At 39.9% G+C, this 22,420-nt stretch overlaps 1 protein-coding gene across 1 annotated transcript in view; it reads left to right on the top strand.

The window, feature by feature from the left end:
- Positions 1 to 20,788, top strand: part of BTC (betacellulin) — a 46,466-nt gene extending 25,678 nt beyond the window's left edge. The window contains exons 3-6 of the mRNA XM_084760547.1: positions 11,854 to 11,974; positions 15,700 to 15,846; positions 17,369 to 17,476; positions 18,872 to 20,788. Coding sequence (XP_084616673.1) covers positions 11,854 to 11,974; positions 15,700 to 15,846; positions 17,369 to 17,474 — 374 coding nt within the window. The 3' untranslated portion in view covers positions 17,475 to 17,476; positions 18,872 to 20,788. The remainder of the gene's footprint in view (positions 1 to 11,853; positions 11,975 to 15,699; positions 15,847 to 17,368; positions 17,477 to 18,871) is intronic.
- Positions 20,789 to 22,420: the final 1,632 nt, after the last annotated feature.

The raw sequence follows: 22,420 nt of genomic DNA, 5'->3' as shown, positions 1-22,420 counted from the left end.
GTCACAGAGCCAGGGACATGCTAAACAAGTCTTCTTCACTTGGGTCACCAGGTCTGGCTCAGTCTTTCTGTTTCACTCTTCAGAGCAGTGGGTGGGGTGCAGGATGTGCATTGGCCATGGAATCAGCTGCCGTCATAGGTCATGCTCATAGGGGCCAGGCCCTGTCACAGGATGTGCATCAGGCATCAAATCCACTGCTATCATAAGTCATGCTCATGGGGGTCTTGTCATCCTTGTTAGTATACCAAGGTCAACTTTATATGGTTGAATGTTTTTCTTCAGCCTAGTTTCATATATCATAAATGATGGCATTTCCCACATTAACCCTGGAAAATTATTCCATAATCTTATGACTGACAGTGTTCACAAATCTTCCTTGCCATGCTTTTTGACTATTTTTTCTAATTTTAATTTTGTCACAGTAAATACATTTAACAGTTCTACTCTTTATATAAAGGCGTATTACACAGTTGTTATTAAAAGACTGATGTTATATAACAGACATCTTGTCTGTATTCATTGTGCTTAATTAACTTTATGCCTGTTGTATAGCGGCTCCCCGTAACCTTCTTCCTCAAGATGCCTGTGTTTATGATTCTATTGTCTGCTTCTGTGAATTATGCTGATTTAGATAGTTCAGAGAAGGTGGATCATACAGGATTAATCCACCATGACTGTCCAGCTTAGTTTAGAGTGATGTTCTCCAGATGAATTCAAGATGCCATGTATTCAAGGGTTTTCTTCTTTTACATGGCTGACTATTGCCTCATTGTATACAGTGCATTTTCTGTAGCCACTCATCTGTCAACAGACACTTGGGTTATAGCTATATTTGACTCTTCTGAAGAATGGTGCAGTGGACACAGTGCAAATGTCTTTTTGATTTTCTGATTTTATTCCTTTAGGATTAATATCCAGAAATAAGGATCCCAGATAAAGTGGTTTCTCTGTTTTAATTTTGCTCTAGGAACCTCCACTCTTTCATAGAACCCTGGAAGAATACATTCTCAATAGCATGTTATGAAGTTCCAGTCTCGCCACATACTTTCTCTCTCCCTCTCCATCTGATTCTAGTAAGAATGAGGTGATCTCTTATGCTAGCTTTGATTTGCATTTCTCTGATGAACTATGATATTAAGCACGTGTGTGTGTGTGTGTGTATGCATGTGCACACTTTGACCACTTCTAAGTCTTCTTTGTAAAATACTTGTTTAATTCCATAGTCCCATTTTAAAGATTAGATTGTTGACCATCAGTTTAAGATATATATATATATATATATATATAGTATATATTATATATACACAAACATATATGTATATGTTTATATACAGTGTGTATATGCATATATATAGTGTATATATATTGTGTGCATATACATAGTATATATACTAGAGATCAATAACTTACTGTACATGTGATTTGAAAATGTTTTCTCCTGCCCTATAGGTTGCCTTATAATATCTTATACAAATTTTAAAGTTTCAGGTGTTGCATTTTAACCTCAAATCCATTTTCAATATACTATCGGGCATAATGTGGAAAAGGAATAAAATTTTATTCTTTTTTGTATGTATTCATTTTCAAACTTCATTTATTTATTTTATGATATGAGATTATAATACAATAACATCATTTTCCCCTTCCCATTTCTTCACCCTTTCTCATGTTTCTCCCCCATCTCTTTCAAATTCATGGCTAATTTTTCTTTAGTTGTTGTTACTTGTATATGTATATCTCACACACACACACACACACACACACACACACACACACACACACACACACACATTACTAAATGCTCAAGTGCAACCTGCTTGTTCTGTACAAAATTTCTTGCCTGGTTGCTTCAGGGCTGACCGTTTGGTACCAGATAACCCGTTATTGTGCTCTTCCACGAGAAAGAAAATCTCCCTCTCTCAGCATTCCCTAATTGCTTGTAGGGAATCTTCGCTGAGGGTTGATGTCTCATGAACGTTCCCCGCTTCCATGTTAGCATGCTTATTGATGTTATCCTTGATCAGGTCACCTTTAGGCTGACATTTTGGTAAAACTTCATGAGTGTAGCTTCTGACATTTCTAGTAGACACAACCATACAGCAAACTTCCTGATACTCTGGCTCCTGCAGTCTCTCTCTCTTTTGAAATGCTCTCTGAGCCTTAGGTGAAAAGAGCTTTATTGTAGATGTGTCCCTTAGGACTGTGTTTCATACCTCTGCATTTTGATTGGTGATTTTTCTGGAATGGCCTCTTTCTGTTGCAAAGAGAGGTTTCCTTGATGCAGAGTGAGTACTACACTTATCTGTGGCATAAGGACAAATATTTAGAATGTACTTACGGATTATGCTGGTTTAATAAAGTGTCAATAGTTTGTTCTCCCCCAAGATTCACTAGTTCTGGGTAGTTGGCTGGGTTACTGGTACCACTCATAACTTCTCTCTTGTTGGGTGGGTCTTAGGTCCAATTAGAGAGTTGTTGGTTATCACTAGTCTTGTGCCACTGCTTTAATAAACTTCATGTATTAAAGGGTCTATCCCATTCTTTCTTCATTTTGTCTTATTAGTCTTGTTGCAGTTCAATTAATTATATTCACCTGAACTGAATTGTGAGTTTTCAATTTTCTTCTGTATGTCTATGGATCTGTGTTTGTATGTGGTTTTTTTTTTTTGGGAAGAATTTATAAAGTTTTGGCAATAATTACATATTTGATAGAACATCTATGTTGTTTCTAGAACTTGTTCATTTCTTATGGATCATTCAACTTGCTAGTATGTACTTTTTCATACAATGAATTTTTTTCTCTGTGGCCCCAATTGCAATAAGAACGTGTGCAAAGAGAAGAGCACACACTCTGTTGCTGTTTGAGAGAAGCTGTGAATTTGTCAGATCTGTTTTTCATATCTTTATATATTTTAGTTAACTTGTGTTTTTCCTCCTTTTATCATTAGTTATTAGTAAATGTTTATTAGTTACGATTGCTTTTCCAGGAAAAAAAACTTCATTCTGTTAAATTTTTTTGGTATTGATTTTCTGTTCTGTCTGTGCTCTCTTATTTTCACTGAAATATCTGTTATTTGCTTGCTTCTACCAAATTTGGGCTTGATTTGTTCATTTAGTTCCTTAATATATAAAGTTAGTAATCTATTTGAGATCTCTATTCTATTATATTGTAAGTCTTTGTCACTATAAACTTTTAATGCTGTTTCTACTTAATCTATTAGTTTTGATATGTTCTGCCTGTCTCAAGTTGTTTTCAAATTTCCCATTTAACTTCATGTTTGACCCACTGGTTTTGCAGAAGCACGTTGCTCAGCTCCCATACACTGGCCAACCTCCTGCTTTTCCTTCTACTAGCCTCTATTTCTAATTTTCTTTCATTGTGATCAGAAAGGCATTTTGAATGAGTTCAGTGTTCTTAAATTTATCAAGTCACTAATCCCCCCTGAAGAGCACACTGTCTGCACGTGGCAGGAACACGCATTCTCTTGCTGTTTGAGAAAGGCTGCGTGCGTGTCCGTGAGATCTGTTCGGTCTGCAGTGTTCAAGTCCACTGCCACCCCACTGATGTTCTGTCTTGAGATATCGAACCCGTCTAATATTACAGTGTTTCTCTCTGTGGGAAAGTTCTCTGGATGGCCCTGGGCTAACCTAGGCTCCCTTTCTTGCTCGTAGTTCCTAACAATGACCGTGGAATGTCAGCATCAGGAGGCTCTGGCCAGAGAAGCTTGGAGTCTGCTCCTATTCTTCTGGCAACACAATGTCTTACTGTGTTGACGTTACATCTCATTATCAAGGGTATAGATCCGGGCGGGCTTCTCCTCAGCACTCCTCAACTGCAGCGCTCTGTGAAACATAAACAAGATAGAGTCCGTTTTCAGTGCATGGCTTTCCTGAGCCCCGAACAATGTACTTGGTACTAATAACAGTCATTTGTCCTCTCTTGTTGTCTATGAGTAGCTATTAATTTTCACAAATTTCCTGTCTGCTGGACTTAGTGTATGGCAGGAATCATTTCTCTTTTCAGTTCAGTTGTGCCAATATTTGCTTTATATTGTTAGACTTTTCTTACGTTGGATGCATGTATATTTATAGTGAGGAACTGAAAATCTTATCAAATAATGATGCTTCTTTTTGATACTTGGTGCCTGGTGGCAGATTTTGAGCTAAAGCTTCCTCAGTCTAATATATGCATAACCACCACTGATGTCCTTTGCTTAGCAATGGTGTGGGTGCTCTGTGCCCCTTCACTTTCAGCCAGCGCATGCATTTCTCCAAGTCTAAAGTATCTCATTGACAGTGAGTAAAAGGTAAGTCTTGTCACTTTATCTCTTAGGATTGAGGAGTTCAGCTCACTTGTGCCTTACATAATTACTGAAAGGGAAAATTCATATATTTTATTATTTTTTATTTTTCTGCTTATGGTTCTTTTGTTCTTGTTTTTATCTCTTTCTGTCTGCCTTTATGCTTTGTTGAGTTTTTTAACTAGTATATTTCAATTCTCCTTCTCCATGAGTATTTGATCTGCAATCAGCAGGAAGAGTGTATGAACATAATTATATAATATAATAATAAGTTAGTAAAAGAATAAAATAAATAAAAGAACAATTATTTTAAGCTGGAAACAACTAACCTTCAATCACACACAAAACCTCTTTTATTTTATTTTACTACATTTTATGCATATAAAATATATCTATCATTGACACCAACGTCAACAATAACATCTATCCTCTATTAAACTTGTGATATATGCAAAGTACTGTTGTGCTTTTACATCTACTAATTGATTTAATAATAAAATATTACCTTTATTATTTCTTCTTTCATATGAAGGCACTGAGGCACAGAGAGGTTAATATTTTTGTTTATGGTCACACAGTAAACAGAATAGCCTGACATAGAGGTGATACCATCTATAGGATGCATATTAATCACCTGGAAGCCATATTGGAACACCAAAATGAGGAGGATGTGAAGAAACTCCTTAAAGGACAAACTTCCTGAAAGTAAGGTACAGATGGAGTCCAGATAGCTCCTGAAAGGATGACTGACACCAAAAGCAGAACGTTTATGCCTGGCTTTCTCGCCATTAACAACTCACGTAAGCTTTCAGAGCCTGAGGTGGAGCCAGTAGCATAAAGAAGCAGGTTAGATGATATTGAGACATATTTTCTGGCACTAAATAATTCACTTGTTTTTAGTTTTAACAACCTCAGTATCTAAGAATTACATTTTTAGTTTGTCACTTTCTGATGAGTAAGTAGTGTATTCATTCACACTTATAATCATCTAGGGCACAGTGGGTCTTCTCTACTATGCAAACAGTTAACAATGAACAAAGGATGCAAAGATAAGGCCAAGAAAGTAGTGGCAATGGCTCGTAGAACTCCCCGGGTTAATTAGTGCATTTTGTGAGCATCTCTCTGGATTCTGTGTTTCAGATTAGGTAGCTGAGATGTCACAGGGAGAAGCAGGAAGAGTTTGAGGTGTCACAAGAAAGGAAGCACCTTCCAACCTAGAGATGAGCTTGGGCTTAAGCCACAATACAGGGTGTGGTGGGATGATTTTTCATATATTTTAGAGACAGACAATGGTGCTTACTGATAGACTAAATGTAGAGTAAGAGTCAAAGAAATTCGAATGATGCTGAGACATTTGCCCTAATCAAACAGATGGAATTTATATAATTTGTTAAAGTAGAGGGAGAAGCATGCTAGAGAAAAAAAATGAAGGATTCCCTTTTGTAAGTTAAATTGAAATGCCAGTTTAGATATCTGCGTTGTTAGTTGGACAATTCATATTATGTGAAGGCATCTCAAATAGAACATCAAACTTGGAATTATAGCCATAAAAATAAGACCGCATGGATTCACTCTTGGTGTGAGTATAGAGAAAGGACACCATCCTGGGTCTGGAGAGACTGATAAGCCTTAGAAGTTAAGGGAGATAAAAATGACGCTGCATAGGAGGCCAGGAGGCTGAGCAAAAAGAAATGTGACTTCGTTCAAATTTTTATAGCATGTTTGTACCTGGATTTTTGGTCCATTTTTTTAAAATCTAACTTCCTACACCACCCCTAACCCTTTCACTGTCCCTCCAACTCTAGGAGAGAAAGAAGGGTAGAGGGAAATGAGAGTGTCGATATTGTTAGACTACTTCTCGCTGACGAGGGCCACTGAGTTCCTGTGGGAAAAATCACACCCCTGCTAGAGCATGAGGCAAATCATAGTCAGCTGCTGTGGACAATCTGAAGCAGACCCGTATCCCACACCTGGGACTAAAACAAAAACATATTCCCATAACATTTCTGTAATCTTAAAGAAATAAAAAAAATTCTCACTATATTTCCCTAGTTCTATTTTAAGCCATTAATCATACCGTGGTTAGTGATAATTTATAAACAGACATTTTCAAATAAACTAAATGCTTTTCAGATCAGTGGTCAAGTCTAGAGCAGCACTGCCTACAGTAGTATACATGAGATCCACAGTACTTAGTTGTGTCTCTTCTGCTAGCTTGTTATTTCCTGGGTAACAAGAGGGAGACGGCTTGTGCTTTTTGCTGCAGGGGTTCCCCAGATGATAGTCTCCCATTTCATTTCTCAATGGCAAGAAATTGCATGAATATCCTTCTTGGACCTGTACCTATTGATCCAATGGCATTCTTTGCTACACTGTCTGCAAACCCCAGGAAGCCCAGGCACTGAGTTCCTTGGGGCATATTTGATCTTCATTGTCATAGCAACAAACACCTAAGAATGTCAACTGATTATGGAAAAATATTTAGTTTGTCTCACAGTTTTGATAGTTCCACTGTATGGACACTTGGCCCCTGTGGTGCATCAGGACTTCATGGTGAGCATGTGCATCAGAAGAAGGGACTCATTTGATGACACTTGGAAGCCAAGAGAGAGAGAAACCAACATCCCACAGTTCTCTCTCCAGGAACACCCTGACTGAGCTGAGCTCCCACTACACCTGTCTTTCTAAAGGTTCTACCATCTACCAATAGGCTCACTGTCAGGTGACCAAGCCTTTGACATGTGAACTTTTCATCATACTTGTCCAACCCTTAGCAAAAGTGGATTGATCTTTTTTTTTTTTCTTTAGTAGACTAAAGCAGGTCAGCTCTCTGTTTAGAGAAAAGCATTACAAATCTATTGACCAGCCTGGCTGGCTTACTTGGACAAAATATAGTCTAACCTGACTTCAACACCATTCCATGATCCCCACCCCTCTGGAGTCTCAACCATAGATCCCAGCTGCTCAGAAAGGGGCACCTTCCTGCCTGTAAGTCACATGGAGATTCCATAAATTCTGACTTTTTCATTGCTTCAAGGACACTGTGAATTTTTCATGCTTCCAATTCAAGGAGACAGTTGGTAAGACAAGAAGGGAAATTAACTTAAAAAATATATAAAGTTGCCTTCTTTAGATTTTGGCATGAGAAGACTGTAAAATGAGGAAACCTCTGCTGGGAAGAGGCCTAGGAGTTTAGAAGTAGATTATTGAAACCTTTGACAACACAGAACAGCTAGAAGGAAACTTAGCTTCAGCTCATGTACCCTCTCCCAGACATGCTTCTTCATTTTAGAAGTCAGATACGTGTGTGGGAGGATGAATTTGTAGTCATTTGTCTTCCTTGCCCTATGTCTTTCTTTATCTTTTTGGACCTCTATTCCAATGTCTAGCATCTTCCTATACTTAGTACTATTGCATAGGTAACTAGGGGGCTAGAAACAGTGTGAACTTATAATCACTCCAGTAAATATTACAAAAAGCATTGCTGGCCCAAAGGGATGGCTTAGTTGGTCAAAAGCACTTGATACCTAAGCCTGAGAACTGGAGTTTGATTCCTGAAACCTACATGGTAGAAGGAGACAGCCACCTGCTTCACATTGTCCTTTGACATCCATATTTATGACATATTATGTGTTCAGTCACCAACACTGTGTCATGCATGCACCCATGCATATACACATACAAGTTAATTAAGTAATTAATACAAGATGTTTAAATGTCATGATAACTAGTTTAAGTTAATCCTAGCATTAGTTGCTTGCTAAATAGAGTCACTGGTGGCATGCCACTTGCAGAATTATTAAATGCACCTGTAACAAGCACTATTGGTATAGTCAGTGAAGGCTTTATGAAAAATAAACCCAATGTGTCCATTCCGAAGAGCTGCAGTCACAAATGTTACAAAAACTCTATAATACAAAATCTCTGCTATGTAATAAATATGTGTTAATATTGTAAATATGTCAGACTCAGGAATGTTGCATATCAGAACTAAATTATTTAGTTGTCTTATGGATTTTTATCCAATGGCTTAACCACAGGAGTCTGTCATGTCTAACTTAACTAGGTATATGACCCAACAAGAGCAAGCACTTCTCATCAGTTGGCCCATTATGAGCCAAGTAAGATGCATTTGTTTCAGACCCCTATTGAAAACCCTTTAAATCATAGCTTTACATACACTGATCCATCATAACTCTAATGGTTTCTGACTCAATTGACTTTCCAAACCTTGAGAAGCCAGCATCCCACAGCAGATTGAGATACAGCGTCCATAGCTGCCCCCGGGTGTGAGAGTATGCCTGTGGCCTGGCTAGCTGAGAAGTGTCCTTGTAAGGTTCTGTGATAACCACTGTCCCTCCAAGGGAATATTTCAGTTTGGATAAAATGCACTGAACCAGGTTAAGGTGAGCAGGAAAAGAGCAATTACACTCACTCACCTCCAAAATCATGGAGGTTGCTTTGTTTTTCCGGGTTTGTTTGTTTGTTTGTTTGTTGAGTATGCCATTCAATTTTCAAGAGAGAAACACAAGAGTTGGAACTGATGGTACTTTTGTCATAAGATTAACTGCTTTAACTCTTTCTTGAAAAATATTTGTGCACTGGAGGGTGGAATGAACTCTCTCCCTGGCTTCTCTCACCCAAGTTTCTTGATAGTCCTCGGTTCAATTTCAGATGATGCGAAGGAGACAGATGCCAAATGAAAAGTTACTTTAGATGCCATTTGCAGGGAGAATCCTGACATTCAAAGAGAGTGAAAGGCAAGGTCCTCTTTGCTTGCTGTTAAGTGTCAAGATGTGTGATTTACTTTGGTGTCGGCTCTGAAAGTTCCACAGAGAAATCACCAGACATTTTCTGCCTGGTGGCAAAGAAAGGGTTTTTTAAAATCCAAGTGACTCTGGAAATACTTAAAAACACCCTTCTTCAGCGAGGCGAGCTGAGCAATCAAAACGGCCTGGTGACCGCTTGGCTGGCATGGATCTGTGCCGCTCACATGGGCAGAGACTGCTCAAATCGCTACATCCAGCAGCTGCTGGTTAACCAGTCTTTTGGAATGATATTCTAAGTGGTGCTTATTGAAGGTCTGGGTGTATATAAAGGAGTCCAGATATGAGGGGAATTAGTGATGTTTCAGATACAAAGCCTCATGGCTTAGATTTAAAGGCAAGGGTGCTTTGCAAACCAAGAAAGAAAGGCCCCCTGGAGCATAAAAGATCTGCCATGAAGTCTGGCTACATCTTGAATCTATCTCTTTGCTGTCCATCCCCTGGTCCAGGCTCCACATCATTCTTGTGTGCATGCCCCAGCATTCCTTGGCATTCTCCCAGTGCCCAGCATCTCCCTACACGTGTAGTCCACACTTCCTTAACTGCCGTTGACAGGATGCCTCCCTGTGCAGTATTCTTTCCTTCCTTGAACCATGTAACGTCACTGGCTCAAACCAATCTCTTCTCTCTTGTGCTACCCGTCACTGTGCAGCCTGTCCACTGAGACCCATGGGGCTCTAACTCCATCCCCTGCAGTTTTTGCTGTTCCTGCCGAGACCCTCCTACCTCATCACATCCTCCTCCATGTGCCCAATCATGTTAACTCAGAGTGTTTTAGCTCTTAATGTTCCCCAGTGTTAAATTGTTTGCTGACCAACTCTTAACTACATTCTCCAAAAAAAAAAAAATCTTTATTTTGTTAAGGAAATGCTCTTCCTAGTTACACAAGGTTTCTCTTGAAATGGCCAGGATTTTCAAGGACCTAGAATCAGCTCATTTGCTGAGGACTCTTTGGTCCCTTTGTTTTTGTTTTTGTTTTTCTTTTGTCTAAAGGTTTGTTTGTATCTTTGTTTGTTTGTTTTTCCTCCTTTATTAATTTATTCTTGTTACATCTCAATGGTTATCCCATCCCTTGTATCCTCCCATTCTTCCCTCCCTCCCATTTTCCCCTTATTCCCCTCCCCTATGACTGTTCCTGAGGGGGATTTCCTCCCCCTGTATATGATCATAGGGTATCAAGTCTCTTCTTGGTAACCTGCTGTCCTTCTTCTGAGTGCCACCAGGTCTCCCCGTCCAGTGGACATGGTCAAAGGTGAGGCATCAGAGTACATGAGAAAGTCATATCCCACTCTCCACTCTACTGTGGAGAATGTTCTGTCCATTGGCTAGATCTGGGTAGGGGCTTAAGGTTTACCGCCTGTATTGTCCTTGGCTGGTGCCTTAGTTTGAGCGGGACCCCTGTGCCCAAATCTGCCTATCATAATGTTCTACTTGTAGGCTTCTAGGACCCTCTGGGTCCTTCTACTTTGCCATTCTCCCATGCTTCTCTCATCTAGAGTCCCATTTGTTTATAGCTCTCAACAGCCAGTTACGGTAGGCCTATCGCCTTCATTTTGTAGATGAAGACACCAAGGCTCAGGCAGCTCAGTTAGGTTATCTGGACCGAGTTAGTGAAGAAGAGAGCTCAAAATTGCATACTACTATTTCCTCCGAGTTCAGTCTCTTTCCCATCTCCCCAGTGTTCTGCTTTGGGGACGAGTTTGGGGGTACTATAGCTGTTTTCCTGGCTGTTTGTTACTTGTAATTTGTGCTGCTATGCCATTTAAAGCAGATAGAGGGCACTGTACTTTGTTCCTTGAGGCTTCAGTGCCCACACTTAAAGGGCTAGAAAACACTCAGGCAGTAGGAACCGACGTACCAAGTGGTTTGGCAAAATGCACAGGGCTTTGCCATGCAGTTATTTTCTAAGAGAATTACAGTCTTTCTGATGAGTCCCACTAACTGCCGTGCGGGATAGCAAAATATCTGGCATGCATAAGCATTCGGCCTGGCAGTCAAGTGATTCAACAATGAAAACCAGGTCAGCCAGCAACCCAGCAGCAATCTGGCACCTGCCGAAATTAGAGAGTTGCCCTGAGAGCCTGTGAGTTCCGCGTGGAGTCGCTCATCCAACTGTGGCTCAATTCCATACCAGAGAGAAACAAACTATTATTTACTAACAGTACAGCATAACAGCTTATTTGATACTCATGTTGCAGTAGGTGCCATAAGAAATTTAGAGATGACTTAAAATATGAAGAGGATGTATATGTATTGTGTATACACGTTATACCGCTTAACATAAGAAATTTAGATTTCTTTGGGTAAAGGGCCTGGAATCAATCTCCCATGGATCCTGAGAGATCTGTATTACGTCTTCGTGTCATAGAAATCTGTGTGTTGGTTATCCAAAAGTCTTCCAGATTCTTCTGTCTGCCCGATAAAGTTGTTATGTGTTAAGTTGATATTAAGAAGTCTAGTGGTTATTGCTGTTAACAAAACCACAACAGAATATCACTGGCCTGTGTGAAGTGGGCCTCTGCAGTCGTTGCTGTAGGACTTTCTGCTTTCTCTCCTCCCTGTGTCTCAATCCTGCAAACTGTTAGCTAGACCACGAACACGGAAGTTCAGCTCCGGGTGGGAGCTGGCTTGTGGCTGTTTTCTCAGTATCAGGCATATATTAGTTGTGAATCAATGAATGAAATGGGGAGTTAGTATTTTAATACTGTTGATTTTTCCTACTCCAGGCATCACCACCCCTCGGCAGAAATTGAAAACCCACTTCTCCCGGTGCCCCAAGCAGTACAAGCATTACTGCATCCATGGGAGATGCCGCTTCGTGGTGGACGAGCAAACTCCCTCCTGCATGTAAGTAGAAGTCCCTGTGCCCATGAGCAAAAGAGTGCAGCACACTCCCAGCCCGGGGCTTGACAGCATTGGAAAGTCTGAGCTAACCATACCATCTGTCTGGACACGGTTCCATCAGGTCCTGCCTTCAGCCACTTAGTGCCCGGCTCAGCATCTATATTTGGAGAAACTGACGCACGCAGACTTTGCTCCTGAAATACGAGCATGAGAATCCAGACCCAATTCTGCACTGCCAGTGTCCTCTGCAAAGGCGACACTAACTGTGTTACGATGCTCGTCAATCCATTCCAGTCATCTCCTGGGTGGCTCAAATGAAAACAGATTCCTTTGGCATGTGTGAGGCAGTTCCGGAGTTAACGGGAATAGGAAGGAATTTCTGCCAAATTGGACGCTGCTTTTCTTTTGCAGGTGTCAGTAAAGCGAGAGGAAGTCAGACCTGTTTCTATGTAGACATTACCGAGGCCTATCTAGACACTAGGGAGCAGGGGAGAGGAGTTGACTTTTTAAGTCTTAGATCAAGAGTCCACGTTTCAACTTTTTTGTGTGTATTATTAATATTCATTTTTCTCCTAATGGGATGTCTTTTTAAAGGGAATTCTGGGATTTTACTTCACAGAAGGGATCAAGTGATTCTTTAAGCATAATTTTGACCTTGAGTTCAGAGAATATGTACATTCTTTTGCACAGCTTCCTGAATATATATTATTTTCCACAAGTATCTCACAAGCATACAAAAGTCTTACAATTTTGCCTGAGCATTAAAGGTCATGGACTTCCTCAAAATATAATTCAATTCAATTCTAAAAAGAGATATTCATAGACAATACTTAGAGATGGGACAAGAATTATTAACGTAAAACCAGGGAGTGTGTGTAAGAGCAGACCTGATTTTTAAATATTTTCTTTGTTTTTTAAAAACTGAGTTGGAGCCATATCCTAACTGGCTTCCATGTCTGCAGATTTATTGTCCATTAACTGTGCTGTCTTCTGAGAGGAACAGCAGATTAAGCAGTCTCCCTGCCCAAGATCAAGCCACAGCTCCCCCATTCGACAAAAGGTTAATCCCCATTTCGTTAGTCTCCAAAATTCCTCTGATCCCGACTTAATTTTCTTGTTCTATTTCTCACTGCATCTGTAGACACCCTAAAGGATCCGGTGTTCCTTCCCAGGGTTTGGTGTACAAATCCCTCTGTGAGCCTAAAGAGTTTTTTCCTGCTGGTGACGTAAGACGACCCAGGCATCAGTTCCTCCTCCCTCTTACTTGCCACGAGGGAGACACTATAACTGTGTAACTGGTTTGTTGAAGGGTAAAATGACCAGAAAGGTGCTCTGGCCATGCTAAAGCTTGACTTCTAGCATGATGTCATTGAATTACAACCTACAGGAAGTTCTGCTTGCTGAGACAGTCCATTAAATCTACTGAACCCAGAGTTCATACTTAGACAAAAGTTCCTAAAGAGCAGTGTGTAATGGCTGACCATTTATGGACAAAACAGTTGTTTAAGAGTCATATATGTACAGGACAACCAAGGCTACGTAGGGAAACCCTGTATTGAAAAAACAAAAACAAAAAACAAAAGAAAGAAAGGAAGAAAAAGGAATCATATGTAGTAGGCTTGTTAAAGAAATAGTTACACTAATTAAAAGAGAGTGTTTGTGTTTATAAGACTTAACTATATTCTTTATAAACTCCTAAAACACATTCCCTACCACATTAAATTAAAGGGGATCTTTTTCAATCCCATTTTTAAGAGCATTTTTTGATATTTAACATTTTGTTTGGTTTTTACTTTCAAGGCAGGGTGTCTGTGTGTAGCCTTGGCTGTCCTGGAACTCACTCTATAGAGCAGGCTGGCCTTGAACTCAGAGATCCACCTGCTTCTGACTTCATGAGTGCTGGGATTACAGGCATGTGTCACCATGCCCATAGATATTTTAAGTTCCAAGACTCAGCCTGTGGTTTAAAAAAATTTGCTTATTTTATTTTATATGTGTGCATGTGCATGCATGTGCGTGTGAACCTGAGTGTATATATGTGTGTGTGTGTGTGTGTGTGTGTGTGTGTGTGTGTGTGTACTACATGTACACAGGAGCCTGTGAAGGACAGAAGAAGGCATCGAATCATCTGGAACTGTAATTACAAACGGCTGTGAGTTTCCTTGTGGGGGCTGGGAATTGAACCTGGGTTCTTTGAAAGGGTAGCGAGTGCTCTCAACCACCGAGACATCCCTCCAGCTCCTTAGCCTGTGTTTTGACCTTAACATGGAGGCATCCAGTGTTCTTGGATGAAGCAGTTGTCCCCGACCTGGCCTGAGCCTCCGCTGCAGTGTCTTCATGTGTGCTTCACTGTTCTCTGCATAACAGTCCATTTCTTCATTGAGATTACTCCAGCGTTTGTTCCTGTTGGCTTTTGAAGCATTTTTGTCAGCTACGATGCTGGCAATCAGGGTCTTCTTACTGAAGCGATACTGGGTTTGTGGGCATTAACTGCCTTGGCTCTTGTCGAGCGTCGGCTATAGAACAGCTTGACAATAAATCCAGAGGTTTATAAATAAGTGAGGATGCACAGAAATCTTTTCAAGGTGCAAATTTTTATCTTTCTGATATTTAAATAATTATGCATGTGGCCAGCATTTCTTTGTGTTTGGGGGGTATCTGTAGAGAATAAAGGTAAATATTAATGCAAAGATGCTGGTGGTGCAAGGGATAAATTTGATGCGAACGAGCTCAATTAATTATATATCTTTTAAGGTTCTATAGCAACTCAGAGAATGTTATGCAGAGTCCGTATGCCACTGAGGCATTAGATCAGGGAGCCTTGCAGGAATAATTCTCAGCTTGGTTAAAAGTTTCCCTAACTACAACCACAGGCTTAGAAAAATCTACCGAGTTAAAGTGTATCTTGAGTGAGAGGCTGGGGGAAGCCGTAGCCCCATTGCAAGCCCTGACTGGACTGATTCTGGTTGTTTTTCTTTAATAGGGTCAATGACATCAAGAGACACTGCTTAGAGGGAAGTGGAGTAGGGGCAGTGGCGAACACACCTGAAAATATAGCCATACTCACCCAGCTAACAGGATAGGCTAGGACAGGACTTGGGACCCAGCTGTGAGGAGTGCGCGCATGGGCAATAGAAGGTCATTCCTGACATGTAGTTTCTCCAGTCATGGAGTTAGAGCCAAAAGCCTAGCCCTGGCTATGCTGGAGCCAGCTCTGTCGGCCAGCCTGTCTTCACGCTCACAGAGCTCCCCCTGCCTCTGCCTCCTGAGAGCTGGGATTAAAGGCCTGTGCCACTACTGCAGGCTGCATGCAATCATGCAATTTTAAGTTAGTGCATTGATGCGGGGAATGTTTGTCTAACCCTACAATGAAAGGAGACTTTGTGCACCTTTGTCTTCCGTGCCATGAGGTTTTTTTTTTTTTAGGATTTGAAAATGCTATGGAGAGAATTTTACCACCCTCTTCTACAAATTGAAAGATGAAATAGGAAAACATTTTAATAGCTTGCCACGATCCTCGGCTCCGATCAGAGAAGTTAATAACGTTCCGGCGATGGTGGGCTTCAGTGGGGGCAAGGAGCTGCTGCTCCTGAGCACACCGAAGGAGAGCTTGCCTCCTTTGATTTTTCCCCCCTTTAAAGGCACCACGTTCTTTAGTAAGCAATGAAAACAGTGCGAGTTTCTTCCTCAAAAAGCTGGGGACTCATAAACGTGTTTTTCTCGTGCAGCTGTGAGAAAGGCTACTTTGGAGCACGCTGTGAGCGAGTGGACTTGTTTTACCTCCAGCAAGACAGAGGGCAGATCCTGGTGATCTGCTTGATAGCGGTCATGGTGGTCTTCATCATCTTAGTCATCGGCGTCTGCACCTGCTGTCAGTAAGTGGCCTTAAGCTGGACTTGGACTGAGCCTGAGAAATTATATCTCACTTTTCTCCTCTGCTCTTTTCTTCTTTTCTTTTTCCTACCATCGCTTCCTTTCTGCTTTGATTTAAATAAATCAATCTTTCGAGCCTCGTGTTTACTGACGTAAAAATTTTTAGTAGTAGTGAAACACATTGTAGATAATTTTAAAAATCAACTTAAAGGAAAGAAATAAGTTAAAACAATATTTATAGATATCTTTGGGCTAAAAGTTTCAGCCATTTAGCCTTGAAGGCAGGTGTACGTTGTGTGTTTTGGTAAGCTAAACAGAATTTTCATTTTCCAAAACTGTTTCATTACATAGTGACATTGAAGGATAAAACCAAACTGAAACCTTTCTTTTGTGATCATGTTAAAATAATTAATTTCATGCTCATGGGCGATTCTTCTGTTTTTATTATCAGACGTTTTCATTATGCACTTGGAGTTGAGAGACACTTTTCTTTTTCTTTCTTTCTTTTTTTTTCACTTTTCTTTTTCTTTGAGAGAAAATGGCTTAGAACAATGATTAGTATGTCAGCAGCTTCTTTGAAAACCTATCATTAAATTTAATATTTTCTTGCCTTGAGGAGCATCCCTTCCTAACAATTGCATCCACGTCTGTACTCTAGACTATACCAAAAGGAGATGCCTTACAATATAGTGTTCCTGGGATGAAACAAAGAAACAAAAACAAACAAGCAAGCAAATAAACTAAAAAACAAAACCAAAGCCAAAACAAAACAAAAACTTATTTTGACCAGCTTCACAATTAGAGATTTTTTTTTTTTTGAGATTTTCAACAAATTCCTTAATGCCTCTGAGCTTGGATTTTGTATTTTCTGTAAAATTCAGTATTAAACTAGATAATTTACAGGAACCTTTAGCCAATAAATTGAAAAATAGCTTTGAGTTTTCATACTCTATTGCAGAAAGGAATATTTTTAATGTCACATTTAGGGCAGGGGACATGTAAGCACAGCTGGGGAAATGAACCTTTTTACATTAATTTCAAACCATATGTTCAGGCAACTAGAGTGCAGCCCAGAATATTAAACCAATTTCTTCATTAATGTGCCTAGGGATTTAGTAATGTTTCCAGGGGGCTTTTGTCCCCCTTCCAGCTTCTGGTGCCTGTTTCAGTCCCCACTGCTTCTCCCTCACACCAAAAAGCAATAACCGTTCTGCTCTGTGAAGTAACTTTGCATGGGGAATTTCCTTCTGCCCACTAATCTCTATCAATATCCAGGGGCCAGATTCCTGTCTGGTCCAGATTCAGGGACCAGTATGTCATCCCACTGTGGCCCATGGCAGCTAGTACTTGAATTTACAAAATAAATGTGTCAAAAAGTGACGTCAGTGGTCTTAGGACAAAAAAAAAGGAGCTTTCGCATCTTGAAACAGCTTAGAAATAAGGCCACAGTCTCTCTTAGTGACTATTTGCGTGTTGACGTGAGCTCAAATATTCAGACTAATTTCAAACATGTTATTTTTGAAGTCCTCTCCGGAAACACCGTAAAAAAAGGAAGGAGGAGAAAATGGAAACGTTGAGTAAAGATAAAACTCCCGTAAGTGAAGATGTTCAAGAGACCAGCATTGCTTAATGGTAAGGATGCTAAACACAGGAGATGGGAGCCCTGGTGACGATGAGTGGTGAGTTGTGGTTTAGTTATGTGTGATAATTATTGGTTGGCATTGGGTTACGTATACAAACATCTGAAGATAAATTCATTTCTGTAAGTTTTGTCATAATAGTATCATGACATAATAACAGAAAGATATAAACAAACTATTTTTTTTGATCATGCTAAAATAATTTTCATTTCATGCTCAAAGGACAATTACACTCTGTCCCTTTAGATGAATGTATTGCCACAGAAATAGCGTTCTAATGCTCTGTAGTTGTTATTTTGTGTATTTTTTTCTTCCATCCTCTTGAGTAAAAGAAGTATTCTAATTTAAACATATCTTATCAAGAGAGGAAGTACAAGAGCAATAGCAATGTGAAGGTGATGATGGTGATGGTGGAGGTGGTGGTGATGGTGATGATGATGACGGTGGTGATGATGAATGTGTCTTACATAAAGCACACTTCTCAACTCCTCAAGTGTTCACGAATCCAGTAGGAATCACATAGCCTCTCAGATGATTCAGTACAGAGATGCTGATGAGAATACTTCCCCGTCAGTCTCCCAGGAGTCCAGGAGGGCCACCATGCCATGGGATTCGGCAGCAACAAGAAGCTATCAAATGTTCTGTAGCTGGCGGGGCCGTGGCAAGCATTAGCTGGTACCCCTCCAGGAGGAAGCAGATGCTGTGGCAGAAACCTAAACAAAGAAAATAAGATGCCCCAAAGCGTCCTTGCTTTGGGTCCTCTTCACATGCCTGGCACTAGATAGCTGTAACCCCAAACAAACCAAGTGTGGAGCGGAGTCCCGAACATGTAGTTAGTAAGCAGCAGGAGCCCCATGGAAAATCTTCAAGGGGCTCACAGAGCACAAATTGCAGAAGCAAGTGGGATAATCTGGGTTATGATGGCATGAAATCCAACTAAGACCGTTTTTTAAACGAAAAGTAGTATGTTGACCCACATGTGGTGGCTCCAGGTTTTGTGGCACTGAGACTTATGCTTTAAAAAAATGTAATTTTTCTCTTTTTTGCTAACTGGTCATAGCATCGCCCAGATTCCTGGCCAGTTCCTCTAGATTAGAGGAGATGCTGGGAGCAATCTGGCCTGGTGTTTCCTTTTTCACTCTCAGCACGAGAAAGCAGTTGCCTTCCGTAATTCCCTTTGTATGCAATGGCATCCCTTTCCATAAACATCTTAGTAGCCAGTAGTGGCTACTGACACTTGCTGAGGCATTGCAGAGTTCTTATCATTTACTACAAAGACAGCACTAGTGACTTGAGCCACAAATGCCAGCTCTGGACTAGCTGTTACTGCTGTGTTGCATAGTACTTTATTTTGAAGTTGCTGCTCTTATTTTCTTCCTCCTCACAGGTTATAGTTATCACAAGCTGGTGGCGAGCTACAGGAGACCTTACTCATTTGCAGATGGACAGAACTTGTCTCAGGAAAACAGCTAGCAGAAATGAATGTTTAAATATTGTATTTACTTTTTTATTTTTATTTGTAACTTTGTGTTGTTATTGTTTTTAATAGTGATGTTTTTTATTATAGTCTAATAGTTGTGAAAAAGGACCTGGCTAAGTAGCAGCAATAATAAGGGACATTTCAATGTAAACTTTGAGGATAATTAGTCAAATACAAGTGGGAAAAAAGTTAGATTTTTAAGAGCCGTGAAACCAGGTGGTGGCGGCGCATACTTCTAATTCCAGCACTTGGGAGGCAGAGGAAGGCAGATCTCTGTGAGTTTGAAATCAGCCTGTTCTAGGATAGCCAGGGTGACACAGAGAAACCCTGTCTCAAAAAAACAGAACAAATCAACCAACCAACCAAACAAACAAACAAAAAACCTGAGGCAATAACGGGGCTTACTAGGTTTATACACTTACCATATGCTAAGAATTTGAAATATATGATTTCATTTTTCCATTAAGCCATCTGTGAGATCACATATTTTTGCTATCATTCCTATATATGCAAGAGTTACACAATCCCAGTTTGATTTAGAGATAGAGGAATTGATGGAGTCAGAACTGAGATCGACTCAGATTCAAAGCTGGTGTTCTTGTCATTTTTGTTAATTTGAGTTCCTGTAATCTAACTCAATAGTGTAATCCAAGAGTTCCTCCTGAGCTGTACTTTGCTTTGACTCTGAGATGGTTGGGCAATTTCCCTGCATTCACACAGACTGTGGAGTCCTGGCTGGTGCCACGGTCATCATTATGATTTCTGCAGGGTTGGCTTTCATCATCATTATTATTTTGCTTTAATGACATCTCAGTGACATGAGTATGCTTATATTACCAAAATCACCAGGAAAAGTAAACAACTGGTGTCTTTCAACTCTTCCATAGATACCTATGCTCAGTAAAGAATTAATAGTGCTATAAGAGACTGTTAATATCAATGATGGCACAGCTGAACATATGTGACCCTGGTCTCAATTCCAATGCATTTATAAATGCTCTCAGGTGAATTTTGATGCCATGACATCCTGACCACAGCATTTATAATTTGAACTATTTTGCCACTATTACGTTCCTTTGACTTTGTGCTATATCTAGTAGAAACTGTATTAAACATAAAAGGGTAAATTTTATATTTAGTCAGTATTCTATAGGACATAGAACCTCCACACTGATTAGGTGGGTCACTTACAAAATCCAGTGGGAAGATGTCCTCAGACAGTGGTGCTTCCTGCCTGTTGGGGTCCTTGTAAATTTACTTTACAATAGAGATTCCATAGATTAAAATGAAAGAGGGAATTCCCTATGTTTTTCTAGCACAGTGTTCGGAAGTAGGCTGGGTTTCACTAATGATGATACTTGCCAATCACAGCTGAGTCAAAGAAATGACAAGCTTCAAAATGGACTGTCCTCCTCGTAACTTAATGGCCATCCTTGAAACTAGGCTACACACAGTTGACTCAGATTCCAGCTTTATTTAGTCTCCGTGGGCTCATGTTTGTATTTCTCTCCAGTCTTCTTTGATGCTAAACAGGTTTGAAATAAATGACCACTAGAACATTTAAAAATACCACCAAATAATGCTAAATATCTCTGCTTCTTGGTCTCTGGTTGGCAGACCAATGCAATCTCTTAAGTCAATGTCAGGGAAACTCCTCATTTTTATCTGAAACTTTTAGTGGTGTCTCTTGAAGTTCTGATATCAAGAAAGAAACTCAAGAACTTTCATGGTTTTCCAAAGTGTATTTTGTAATTGTTTTTGCATATACTATGTTGTTTATATAGACTGTCAAGGTTATAATGAAATAAATTTATTTTTAAACAATGCAGTCATGTTTTTCCTTGGAGACTTTCCACTGGTACCAGGAATTATTAATGGAAATAAATGTAAAAACAACTGCTCTTAAAAGTTTATCTTTATAGAAACCATTCATTGAAGCATTCTACTTGGCTCTTTGTTTTCTTTCCTGATGAAGCATTTGAAAGTATGGAAACACTGATGTGACTATCTGCCCAGGGCTCTGATCATTTCTTTGAATTCTACTTCCAGCTGCATTTGGTTGTCCAGTTGAAGTAATTTCTGTGAAGCTGGAAACTTGAAATAATTTTTTCTTGGTTTAGGGAATACAAAAATGTCGGCTTAAAAGTTGCTGACATCAGTTTATATCTGATAGTGCTACAGAAAGCACATGGTTTAAGGTACCTTTAAGAGTGTGTACATGTGTGCGTGCCTGTGTGTGTGTATAATAATTCTGAAACAAGTTAATAGAAAATATCTTATATTTATTATTTTGAGCATCAGGCAATGGAAACAATTAAGTACAAAGTAGGTTTAGGCAAACACATAAGCCTACTTCTGTACATAGGCGAAGAAATGTAACCAGTGGTCAGGAAGGGTTAGGCTAAGTGGAAGAAAAGTCATAAGAAAAAAATGTTGACGTTGACACCTGTGTTTTGGCTTATGTGGACTGGAAAAGTAAATGAAGCCCCAAGTAGGGAGAGAGAGAAAGACAGGGGAGGGAAGGAAGAGAAGAAAAGAGGGAGAAGGAGGGAGGGAGGGAGACAGAGAGAGGAGGGGGTGGAAGAAAGTTTCTAGCAAGTGGTCACAGCTTATGTTCACCCATGTATATGGAACTTTCTATGAGTTCCATGAGACCCATCGGTATTTCCACAATAAATCCTTCGTCTGGCTTTAGATGGTTCGGCTTGAGTTTCTTTAACCTGGAACTAAGCACCTGGGTGACTCAAGTGTGTCTTGAGATTGTAAATAAGAGTTTCTTAATGAAAAAATAAAAAGGTGAATTCTGTGAAAATGTTTTCAAATAATGCCTGTTAATGTGAGAGAGAAAGGTCACTCCTTTTTTATTTCAGGTCATAGCTGCTTTATTTATTTTTTTATTATTATCATTTTTTATATTCCTTTAATTTTTTACACATATATAAAACAAACTACATACGTCAGTGAGAACCATGTGACAATCATGAGAATAATGAGTTCTATACATGTTACATTCATAGTGAATTGGTCATCTGCATTCGTCTCGTTTGAAGTAAGTGTCTTTCCTGTCCTGTTGGGGCTAAATTTCCAAATTAGATTCAATATCTATCCTATCTCAAGTCTAATAGCTTAACTTCTTTTTGATCCTTGTCCCTTAACCAACTAAACTTGGTTGTAAAAATATACCATCTTGTCTTCAATGACCCTCAGAGACTTGAGAAGGAATAAAACTTAAATTCCTGATTGAACCAGCAGTGTGTGCTAGCAGCTTCCAAATTGTACAAATTGACTTAAGACAGTTTACTTCCTGACTGGTTACCCAATACACTTTATAATGTTGGAGCCTCATCTTCAGCTTTCTGGCCTAGTATCTCTGCCAGACTTGTTTGCAGGGCAGAAACTATTGAGGACTTGCTCTCCCTGACTTGGCAGAGTGCAGCCTTGGACTCTGATGAGCAT

This window comes from Acomys minous, assembly GCF_964271855.1.
Source record: "Acomys minous genome assembly, chromosome: 15".
In the NCBI taxonomy this organism is placed as follows: domain Eukaryota; kingdom Metazoa; phylum Chordata; class Mammalia; order Rodentia; family Muridae; genus Acomys; species Acomys minous.
This window is presented reverse-complemented; position numbering and strand designations above follow the sequence as displayed.